At 39.5% G+C, this 12,403-nt stretch overlaps 1 protein-coding gene across 1 annotated transcript in view; it reads left to right on the forward strand.

Annotated features, from left to right (window-relative positions):
• Positions 1 to 12,403, forward strand: part of KDM3A (lysine demethylase 3A) — a 61,843-nt gene that overhangs the window by 46,228 nt on the left and 3,212 nt on the right. The window contains 7 exon segments of the mRNA XM_051974393.1: positions 2,305 to 2,500; positions 3,653 to 3,825; positions 5,039 to 5,275; positions 6,860 to 7,031; positions 8,883 to 8,970; positions 10,233 to 10,363; positions 12,197 to 12,316. Coding sequence (XP_051830353.1) covers positions 2,305 to 2,500; positions 3,653 to 3,825; positions 5,039 to 5,275; positions 6,860 to 7,031; positions 8,883 to 8,970; positions 10,233 to 10,363; positions 12,197 to 12,316 — 1,117 coding nt within the window.

Here is a 12,403-nt window from a genome sequence, read left to right on the forward strand (position 1 = left end):
TCATGGGCTTCACCCCAAAATAGTCACTAATGATTTCTTAATTTGGAAGGCAGTCTCTAGTAGAATGTTTTTGTATTCCTAATTCTTAATACAGTACCTTGTACGTAGTAGGTGCTAAAGGATATTACAGGGAGCTATCTGTCCTTGTCCTTTGCTATGTAAGTTTTTTTTGGTGGATGCCTGCTCATTAAATTCTCAGACAACACTTAGTTCTTTGTTTTGGGATTTTTTTTTTAAGTTGGGCTATAAAAAGCTCTCGATAGAACATGGGGCCAAATTGAGTAAAATGAAAGCTAATAATATAAAGCCCTGGTTTCCAAAAATCATCTTTTGTATGAGTGGACAAGGTGCCACTCTTCAGCAGACCCTCTCCAAAAATTTCTGATACCCTAGAATCTTTGTAGAAATTAATAGCATAAAATGGGAGCCAAGAAAGGTGCTGGAGGGAGGTCTGGCTTAGTGTCTGGCCCTAGGGATGTGATAATTGTGCTATTCTTTGCATCACCAAGATAGTGGCTAGTTGTAGGTTCTGAATTTTAAGGAGGATACACCCTGATAGACTGAAAAGAATGCATTCGGCATGGTCAAGGATGGTCTCCTAAATATTAGGAATGTTTAACCTAATATAATTCCTTAACTAGGTAGCACTTGAACATTTGAAAAATGCTTTCAGATACTCCTTGGAGGTAGGTTGCAGCTGAGGAGATGGAAGGTCAGGGAAGCTTATTGATAGTTTCCCAGCTGCATTCAGTCTCAGAGATGTTGAATGAACCCAAGACTTCCTGGCTCCAAGGCAGGGTCCTTTATGTGCCTTGTTCAGTCCTGTCAGATGAGCTTTCCCCATAGGACAGAGTTAGGAGGAATGAGTGGAAGTTTCTGGCCTAGATTTAGGCTTGCCATGAAGAAAAGATTAGTAACAGTTGGCACTGCACCAAAGGGTAGCAGGCTGTCTCAGCAGATGATAACGTGTTTCTTTCTTTTCTTTTTTATTTAATATTTTATTTTTTCCAATTACACATATAGTTTTCAGAATTGACTTTTATAAGATTTTAAGTTCCACATTTTTTCTTTCTCTCTTTTCTTTTCCTCCTTCATCTCTGAGACAGCAAACGATAGAAGTTATATATGTACAATCATTTTTTAATTTTTTTTTTTTTTTTGCTGAGGCAATTGGGGTGACTTGCCCAGGGTCACACAGCTAGGAAGTATTGTATTTCAGGCCAGATTTGAACTCTGGTCCTTCTGATTTCAGGGCTGGTGCTCTATCCATTGTGCCACTTAGCTGTCCCTGTACAATCATTTTAAACATTTTCATACAACTCATATTTTGTTGTTTTGTTTTGTTTTTGATTTATTGACAAAACATATGTCTGGGTAATTTTTTACAACATTTATCCCTTGCATTCACTTCTGTTCCGACTTTTCCCTTTCCTCCCTCCACCCTTTCTCCTATTTGGCAAGCAGTCTTATACATGTTAAATATGTTATAGTATATCCTAGATACAATATATGTGTGCAGAACCGTATAGTTCTCTTGTACAACTCATATTTTGAAAGAAAAATCAGAACAAAGGGGGTAAAAACAAACAAAAAAACAAATAAAAGGGGAAATAGTATGCTTTGATCTGATCTACATTCAGTCTCCATAGTTCTCTCTGGATGCAGATGGCATTTTCCATCCCAAATCTATTGGAATTGCTTTGGGTCACTGAGTTGCTGAGAAGAGCCAAATCTTATCATAGTCGATCATCACATAAACTTGTTTTTACTATGTGTAACGTGCTTCTGGTTTGTGATCCAGCATGTTCCTTCTTTCTAAAACTCTTACAACCGAGGCTGGGGATCACTGTTTGGGAATGAGGTCTGGAGACTCCTTCCAGATCTAGGATTCTGATTTACTTTATTCATGATCCTTAGTTTTTTTCTCAGCCGCTTGACTTCATCTTGCCTCTAAATTGCTATAGTATTTATTTTTCAGACTGAGCCAAATATTTACATGTATGTCAGCTCTAGAAATGGTGTTTTAAAATCTAAATAGTGGTGACTGGGAGTTGGGGAAAGTATTTTTAAGAAAAATAGAATTTATAGTAACATTTGATTTAACTAAAGATTGGAAGTCATCCCATATCGATATTTTCTTGCCCATTATGTTAATACTATATATAATATTATATAAGTTTGTTCACCTACCTTGCTTTGACCAACAGTGTTAGAAATTTTGTTGGATTGCTTTAAGGAGGAAGGGAGAAGAAAAATCTTTAAAAATAAGTATTTTCAACTTTTTTTTATATTTTTCCTTAACAGAATTCATTAGTTGGGGAAAAGCTTAGTCTAGGAGCAGCCCTCCAGCGAAGTAACAGTGTGTTAGACCCAGCAAACGGGAGCTGTGATCCTGCTACGAAGCCAAGCTGTGGCACCAAGCCCAGTTGTCCAGTTAGTTCTTCTCCTTTGAACTGGCTAGCTGATTTAACCAGTGGAAATGTTAACAAGGAAAATAAGGGTAAGTATCATCTTGGCAAGCACCTTAAAGATGATTGCACTTCAACATGTTTTTTTTTTGTTTTGTTTTGTTTTTGCTGATGAAATTTGAAGTTCAGAGCTATCAATTTCTTTGTGGCAAAGATGTCATTGCTTTTATTTCACACTTTTCAATGTGTGCACAGACAGTTCAGGTTGGTTTTGCCATGAACCTCAAAATCATCCCTATTGATAGCCAAGTAGATTTTCTGCCAAGGGAAGTAGTTGTTTGCTATGGCCATCTAACACAGACTAATCATTTTCAAGATGGAGGGCCAGGGGGGAAAACTACTGTTAAGTTGGCCTTAGGTCCTTTCCCCTTCTCCCTTTCCACTTTGACTTATATAAATTTCTCTGGTTATAATTAGCAATTTATTAGTTTGAAATTCTGTGGAATGATCTTTGGTATTTTTTAAAATTTGATTTGAATCTGAAGTAAAGCAATTAGTGTTATTTTACTTTGCCCAAGTATCTCTCTCCCTCCCCATTTAAAACATGTAATTTAATAAGTTACAGTTAACTGTTCCCCCACATAGTCTGTATTTAATTTGGAATAACTCCATCCCTTCAGTCCTATAAACTAGTCTCTGAGGGGCCTTAAAGAGTTCTGATTTGGGAGCACAGGTGCAGATGCTACTCAGTAGCAGAGGCTAGACTTTGCTATGTACACTTTAGTTCACTGTGGAGAGTAAATAGTAAAATGTCACTGAATTGAATTCAGAGCCTCTCTCCTCCCCCTAGCTCTTTCCCTTCCTTCCCAACCCTTCAAAACAGAAAGGCCATAAACTATGGATGATGAATTCATCAGTCTTGTGGCTGAGGGGTTTGGGGGGGAAATTATCTTTTGAAGAGGAAAAAATTACTAAGGTGTACTTGGTGAAGGATAATTACCAGTCTGAGGACCAGAACTCTTTATTCTACCATATTGGATTTCCTTTGCTTTTGAGACCCAGAAATTAAATATAGTTTCAGGAGTGCATAGGAAGATTTGGGGGTTTTGTTGTTTAAATTTCAGGATTTTTAATTTGGAATCTTAAGGCTTTATATTACAAATTCTCTTACTAAGATTGGTATGACCTTTTTAAAAGCAGTTTGCTCTCTAATTAGGTTTCTCTTTCTCTCTCCTTTTTTTTAGAGAAACCACTCACAATGCCAACTTTGAAAAATGAAAACAAATCTCTCCAGTCTCTGCCCACCTTGACTAAACTTCCTACTGTTCTGCACACCTTTAACAGCACAATATTAACACCTGTAAGCAACAACAACTCTGGTTTTCTCCGGAATCTACTGAACTCTTCTGGAGGGAAGGTATGCTTAAGTTTTAGTCATATCAGGAATAAGCAGTAAAGAAATTGCAGAGCATGTATCAGCGGTCACTGGCTGCTTCTCATCTATCTATCTATCTCGCTATCTCGCTATCTAATCATCTAATCTATCTACCTGACCATCTATTCATTCATTCATTCATTTTTTTCTGAGATAATTGAGGTTAAGTGACTTGTCCAGGGTCCCACAGCTGGGAAATATCTGAAGCCAGATTGAACTCAGTCCTCCTCATTTCAGGGCTGATGCTCTGTCCATTGCCCTAATACCTGCCCCTACTGGCTGCTTCTTAAAGCTGCTAACTCCTGAGCAATGCAGATAATGAATCTTTTGAAGACATATCATCATTTGAACTAGTGCCATACGCTTCCATGGGGCTAGAACCATTTAGGACATTTTGTACTGTAGTCTCAAATAGTGTGCATTCGGATACGTGCACTTTGTTCTTACATTTTACTTAGGGAGATTTTGTTGTTCACACTAGCTTTATATCTTTAGAAGGTCCAACTAGTGATATTGTCTAACTAGGACAGGGAGAGTCCCAGGTAATGATGGCCTTTTTAAACCAGTCTGTAGTTGTCCTTTCCTTGTCACAGGGGTTAGGGCTGTGGCACTCTTTTATTGGTAAAATTGGCATAAGTGGCCCTCCCTTTGTATCTGGTTTCATGGATTTCCATCTCTTTTTCCTTGATAATTACACAATGCTACAAATAAATAAATAAGCGAATATATATATATATATATATATATATATATACACACACACACACATTTCTTAAAGTTTCTACATTTTTTGTGTCATCTGCAGTTTCTTGTTTTAATTATTTTAGTATAATTTATAATTTAATTCTTATTTTAATATAATTTATATAATTATATATAAATATAAATAACAACATATAGATTTATATGATTTATGATTAAAATTAATTTAAAATAATTTCTTATGCCAATCCACAATTCATCAAAACCGTGATGAAGAAAGTTGCAATGTGGAAGAGATAACAGTTATTGGAACAATGGTATGAGAGTGGGATATGTCTCCTCCTATGATAGCTATTTTGTTTTTTTTTCTGTCTGGCTTATGGCCTAAAACGTCCATGCATAGTTTGAAATGCACATATATAATTCACCAGGATTTTTTTGAAGGCAGAGAGCCACCTATATTTAATACTTTTTTTTCTTTTTGTAAGTTTAGACTGAAAATGGCCTCAAGAACACACCAAAAATCTTGGATGACATCTTTGCTTCATTGGTTCAAAATAAGACTTCGTGTGACATCCCTAAGAAGCCTCAGGGATTGATTATCAAGCCCAGCATTTTGGGATTTGATACTCCTCACTACTGGCTGTGTGATAATCGTTTGCTGTGTCTACAGGATCCTAACCATAAGAATAACTGGAATGTCTTCCGAGAGTGTTGGAAGCAGGGACAGGTAAGGTGGCCATTGCTCTTGCTCTTTATGTGTCTTTCCTGAAGCTGTCCCTTAATAGCCCTGTCCACACTAAGAGCAAATCTTTAGTACCATTGATGTCTACACCTGGTTATATGAAGTGTGTATGTTGATGTGTAATAGAGCAGCGTTCATTTTTCTTTTTGTTCTAAGTGCCTGGATTTATACTTCCACATGAACACAGTTCCCTTTAGACTAATAACTTTGGAAGGTTCCGGACTTAATCCAACAAGATCATTTCAGCAGTGGACAAATCATCCTGCCCCATCCAGCCTTTTTGGGAATTTGCTTTTCTTGAGAGCTTGTGGTTGGCACTTTATTTAGAATATCATTAGTGGTGATCTTTGTCTCCTAAAGGGCAAATTAAGTGGTTTGTTGACCAATTCTGCTGTACCATTTTGGAAGGGTCCTAAACGAGTTGGAACTAAAATGGAATTTGACTTTTTATGTCATCGTTCATTGGCTGGTTTTTACTGGAGCTGGGCAGCACTGTTAGACACTTCAGAAGTCCAATTTGAAACAACACAGGGCTTTTTTTTTTTCTCCCCGAGGCAGTTGGGGTTAAGTGACTTGCCCAGGGTCACACAGCTAAGAAGAGTTACATAGTTGAGGCTAGATTTGAACTCGGGTCCTCTTGACTTCAGGGCTGATGCTCTATTCACTGTACCATCTAGTTGCCCTAACACAATAGTCATTTAAACAGTTAAGTTTGGAGATAAATTAAGATTATATAGTAATCGCAACAGTTTGTGCCTCAGTTTCCCTCCACATCTTAGTGCTGTGATTTTATTAGCGTCACTAAAAGAGCTTATGTGTTTCAGTATCTTCTTCCCAACATCCATGCTTTATATAGGCTTACTGTGAACATTTATTGAAGTAAATAGTAGAAAATTTTTTTCTATGAAACTTCTTGAAGGGGTTTTTTTCCCCCCTATTTGCTTAAAGGAAACTAAATACACTTAGCCTGTTTTCACGTAACTTCGGTTTTTGAATTTATGGTCATATCGATACCAAATGAATTATACATAATAATTGAAGAGAAAGCCTTAGCAAGTGGTCTTATACAATTGGATATTGTTACTCTTTTAGCAAAATTTCTCATGTGCTGAATAAAGGTTCGGGTTAATTTTTGTTTGAATAGGGTTGGATATCAGATTGCATCACAAAGTAGCTTTCTCATACTTGAAAACAAATCTCATTGTGCTTCACTCTTCTTTTGCTCATGACCAATCTTCTTGAAACGATTCAGGTCTGGCTAGTGCAGAGGAAGCTCGTCATTCTTGAGGAGATAGTTGAGGCTTTTCATGTTAAAAATCAATTCCGGATGAAGACACTCAAATTTAGAACTCTATTAGTAAACAAATACAATGAATGGGATGCAAAGTATTTTGGGGAGAGACTTAGGACTAAAGATACAAAGACAGAATCAGGCTTTAGATAGATGACAATTTAGCGATCCCTATGGATGACGGCGTTTCGAAGGAAAGATTGTTCTGACATGAGGTTGAGGAAAATTTGGGAAGAGAAGATTATCGAAATGCTTTTTTCTTTCTTTTCTCCTTCTAGCCTGTGATGGTGTCTGGAGTGCATCACAGACTGAATGCTGAGCTGTGGAAACCTGACTCCTTCAGGAAGGAGTTTGGAGAGCAGGAAGTAGATCTGGTCAATTGTAGAACGAATGAGATCATCACGGGAGCCACAGTAGGAGATTTCTGGGATGGATTTGAAGATATCCCAAGTAGGTACTAAAGGATCCAGTGTGAAAGATGATGGTGTTGGGCTGGGTATTGGGTACCAGGGGGCTCTCTTGATCTCAAGGGCACTTTGAGTCACCCCAAACCCACTGCCTTTGTGGCCTAATGTAGAGTGTGTTGTTGTTGTCACTGTTTGCCAGCTGCTCTGCTGCTGTATAAAGAGGAATCTTCAATAATACATTTGATGAATTTTTAAAAATAACCATGATTTCATTGTATCACATTTAGATTTTGCATTGATGAGAAGATGAAATGCAGGTCTAAAAGCACTAGCTGAGAAAGAGCATCTCATTAAAAATACAGCCCATGCTTCTCCTCACTTGCTAAGTTAGATGCTTGCTAACAATTCCCAAGCAAAAAATGTGTAGGTGGAGCTATTTAATTTTTCCCATTGTTAAAAGGAACCAATTTAAAGACAACCGACTATTAAGAATAAGGTTCTTCATAAAACTGACATGGGGCCTAATATACACCAGTAGACAATAAGCTTCTTGAGGACAGGGAATGTTTCACAGTTTTTTTCCCCCCTTGTATTCTTTGTGTGTGAGCATATGCCTTGGCACATAGTGACAGGTAATGGAAATGATCCAGGCAATAGGTATCTATTCCCTGTTTTACCTATTGATTGGATCATTTCCCAGAGACAACTGATTCATATTCTGATCAAGAAAAATTAAAGTGACATAAATTTATGCTAAAGAACTATGAGGGGCAGCTAGTTGTTGTAGTGGCTGGAGCACCAGCCCTGAAGTCCAGGAGGACCTGAGTTCAAATGTGGCCTCAGACACTTAACACTTACTGGCTATATGACCCTGGGCAAGTCACTTAACCCCTATTGCCTCAGCAAAAAAAGAAAAGAAATATTAAACACATCTGCCCTGCAAATGATATAGAAAGTGAAAGAATTGTTTATTAAGGATCATTGCTCTATTTACAGAAGCCATTCTCATTTTAAAGATGGAACTGTTATAAAACATGAATGAATGAGGGTCTTAATTTCCATGGACAAATATAAAACACTTCATCTTCATTCCATTTAAACAAGTATGGTTGTTTAAAATTGACTTATTTGTGAAAACTTCTTGAAACAAGTTTTTGAAGATGAAAATTAATTATGGCACAGCTAAATAAATAAGGTTAACAATAGCTTTAAAAAAGCAAGGCTAAAAAGTTCTCTGGTTTGAGTGATATTCCTGTGATGACATCTTTGTGTGAAATGGGGCTAAAAAAGACTCTTGAGTAGCAGTATCAGTGGCAGAGCTAGCGCTACGTGTCATAGGGTTCCTAAGCACTCTGGGCTAGCTGCTGGCAATACCTGATCAAAACGCAGTGCCTCTCATTGTACTGGACTCGAGCGTCTGAGCGCTGGCCACGTATTTCATTGGACTAAGAAGAGCTGATCTGCTATTGTGTCAGTGTCAGTGTCCTGGTGATTCCACAGGACCAAGTGGGTCTTGATCTCAAGGAACATTAAAATGAAGGACAGACAGGATCTGAGTAGGAAAACCTGTCTAAATAAAACTTTTAACTTCTGAAAGTAGCAAGTGAATGCCCAGTAATTTTGTCAAAAAATCTTTGAAGATAAAAGAATTTTATGATATAGTGAGAGGTTTTACACCATGCTGTCTTTCTAGTGAGACATTTACATTCTGACATTAAAGTGTTAAGAGGAAAGAACAAGGATTATGCAAGATCAGCTTTTAAAAAATGGGTTTCTTGGAGCTTTTGGTAGTCAGAAGGGGAATTTGTATATAAGCTTGGTGTTTAAAAAAATTTTATTTCTAGAAAGTTAAAGGATGTGGCAATAGCAAATGATCACTTTTATTTCCTTTAAGGTCGCCTGAAAAATGATGATGAGCCAATGGTACTGAAACTTAAGGACTGGCCTCCTGGGGAAGATTTCAGAGATATGATGCCTTCTAGGTACGGTCCTGGGCCCCATCCCCTAGCAGCTCTGTCACGCTCACTGAGGGGAAAATACATGAGTCTTCAGAGGGGCAACTCCACGAGCCTTTGTAGAGAGCCCCCTGTGGGCCAGGCATTAAGTGGAAGTGCTGGGGAAAGGACAAATGCAGCCCCTCCCCACAGGGGATACAGTGGAGCTTATCTCTGAAGGAACAGGGGAATGGGAAAGGCTTCTTGTAGACATGGGCTTTTAACTGAGACTGAAGGAAATCAGGAGGTTTGGGAGAGACTGCCAGGTATAGGGTGTGGGGGGGGGGGGGAGGAAACAGCAGACGGGGAGGAGTAGGGAGTCCTCAATGGGGGTCTCAGGCTGCTGAGAGGCGGGGAAGAAAGGAGGTAATGGGACCAAGGGTCCCTTCTGGAGGGTTTGGGCTTGGCCAGACACAAAGGGCCCCATCTTGTCAGAGACCAGGGAAGAGAATGCTGGAGGAGGTCAATGAGGGTCACGGAGAAGAGGAGGGAGGGAAGGTCATGTTGCATGACCTCATTTTTGTAAGGATGAGAGAATCAGTTAAGGAACAAAAGGGCTGCCATGCAAATCTGCAGGATTTTGTAAAGTAGCCCGATGCTGTGAGGACACGAGGGGCCGCAGAAAAGGCAGGTGCTGTGGATGGGGAGCCCGGATGGAGCAAGAGCAGAGTACATTGTGGTGTTAACATGGCTACCCCCGTCTTCAAGACTAATGGGAGCATAAAGGGAGGTCAGAGCGGGTCATGCCCTAGGATAGTACTAAAGAATAGAGGGAACAATCGGAGGTCTTGAGGAGGACTTTGGGGGGAGGGGTGTAGTGAGAGGTAGAATTTGTTGAAGATCTGCAACTTTTAATTTGGAAAATAGAACACTGCTAGATAATAGTGAGCTCCAGCGTGACTGGTGGAGAGTGAAGGAGAGATCCTGGGGTGCAAGAGAACGAAGTAATTTGGGACATTAAGAGAGAAGTTTGAGAAAATGTTTGAGTATGAAAGGCAGGTGCTGGGGAGGAGAAAGGACTAAGGAAAAAGTTCCTCACAACTAACATGAGAAAGCAAGAAATGTCATCACAATTTCAATGATCTGGAAACGGGGTAAATCAGCACTATTGTAACTATTTATTCCAGTCAGTAAATCAGATGTGTTAGGCAGAATTACCCACCTTTCATAGGAAATTGAACAAATACATTTGTTGATTTTATAAGAAAATCATTGTCTCAGTTCAGAAATTGCTACTTGTTTGATGCTAGGTTTGAAGATTTGATGACAAACATCCCATTGCCCGAGTATACCAGGAGAGATGGCAAACTGAACTTGGCCTCCAGATTACCCAATTACTTTGTTCGTCCAGACCTGGGTCCTAAGATGTATAATGCTTATGGTGAGTGATGGTCCTTTGCTTTTCCCATCACATTAGATACGTTTTAATAATGCGCCGTTCCAACTGGGGACTTGAAAAGAACATTGGATGCTGCCTCTAAATCTTTTTTTTTTTTCTTTTCATTTCATTATTCAGAAATAGGATCACATGATCCCTCTGGTCTTTGCAGAATAATGTAGTTTTTGTTGTTGTTGTTGACAAATTCAAGCAAGCTCCAGTCTTTCTAGCCCATATTACCTTAGCCAGAAACAAACAGAAAACCCATAAACTATACTTGGAAGTTACAATTGAATGACATTTTTGCTTAGTTTTAGTAAGAAGTAGTGATCCTCCAAGAAAAAAAGATTTTTCATGCTACATAAAACCATCCTTAAACTGATAAATTAAAAATAAAAGATTGTATGTGTTGAAAATTAGCAAAAGGAGTTTTCAGAATAATGTTACTCAAGTTTCCCTTTAATGAAAATAGCTTTCCTAATGTGTTTTTCAGCTAAGGAGGCTGGTTAAGATCGTCGAAGACAGTAGGAACAGGCAGTGTTATAATTTTTTATGTGTCTTGGTTGCTGTCAGGGGTGTTGGGCAGAGCAGATATTTTTGCTATTTTACAGATAAGGAAACAGTGCCAGAAAGGTCTGTGGGGATCACACAGGGACACAGCATAGTTAGGATCTGACCTCAGATCTCGAGGGATTTTTCTCTCTTTTTTTCTTTAACTTTTTCTCCCCCCTTTCCCCCCAGGCAATTGGGGATAAGTGACTTGCCCAGGCTCACAGCTAGGACGGTTAAGTGTCCAAGTTCAGATTTGAACTCAGCTCCTCCTGATTTCAGGGCTGGTGCTCTATTCATTGTGCCACCTAGCTGCCCTGAGGCTTTTCTCACTAGTGATTTTTCCCATGACTTCTCACTGCCTATTCTTAGTAGAAAACATTTTTTCCTCTCTTTGGGTGAAGCAATGTGATAATCTCCTACATCTTAATTTTGAAAGGCCAAGTGAATTGGACATAGGTAGAGATTTCAAGAAAAATACAACTTGGGTGTGAGATCTGGGGTCAGATCGTAGCTAGCCTTGAGGTGGCCAGACTGCAAGAAGGTCCTTTGGGCAGATGAGGCGTGGGGAGGTGGCCGCAGGGTAGCAGGTCATGGACTGAGGAAGGGAGATCTTCCTTTGATCCTCATGGAAGATGATGAGAAGCATTGCTGTGAGCAACTGGTGTTGAGTGGAGGATCATGGAAAGAAAGAAGGAAACAGGCATGTTAAGTTCCTACTATGTGCCAGGGACTGGGCTAAGTGCTTTTCATTTGGTTCTGACAGTCATATTGGAAAGTAGGTTACCATTGAGGAGAGTGGATAAATAGCTTGCCCAGGGTCACTCAGCCAGGGATTGTCTGAGCCTGGAGCTGACCTCCGGCCTTCCTGACTCCAGGCCCACCTGTCTCTGAGGAATTGGGAGGTCACGATTTCTAAGGAGATGTGAACATGCCTATTGGTTGTTTAGTATGTTAATGAGAATTAAGAGTGAATAAGGTTAGCCAGTACCGAATTCCTTGAGAAAATGTTGTGAGGGCCGAGAGAGCTGCTTGGATAATACGTGAGCCTCGGAAAGGTGCATTTAATTAAAATGTGATGATGAGAAAGTTTTGCTAGTGACTCTGTAGGGCAAGGAGAAACACACTCCTTTCCAGTCCAAGAGTTTGGGGTAGGCCGGTGCCATGGTCACACATAGCTTCTTTAATTAGTTGGCTATTGCCCGACATGGCCACGGTAGTTCCACATTATTATGTAACTCGGTGCCCTCTTAATTGCAGCAATTCCAAAAAAGGTCTCTCTTTCAGGGTTAATCACACCAGAAGACAGGAAGTATGGAACAACAAATCTTCATCTAGATATATCTGATGCCGCTAACGTCATGGTCTACGTGGGCATCCCGACGGGACAGCTCGATCAGGAAGACGGTAAGGGAACAGCAGGTAAAGGTGTGGGGAAGCCCCTGAGCTGCAGAATGTTCCTTTTCCATCGATTTTTCTTCTCTCCTCCCAACA

This window comes from Antechinus flavipes, chromosome 2 (genome assembly GCF_016432865.1).
Source record: "Antechinus flavipes isolate AdamAnt ecotype Samford, QLD, Australia chromosome 2, AdamAnt_v2, whole genome shotgun sequence".
In the NCBI taxonomy this organism is placed as follows: domain Eukaryota; kingdom Metazoa; phylum Chordata; class Mammalia; order Dasyuromorphia; family Dasyuridae; genus Antechinus; species Antechinus flavipes.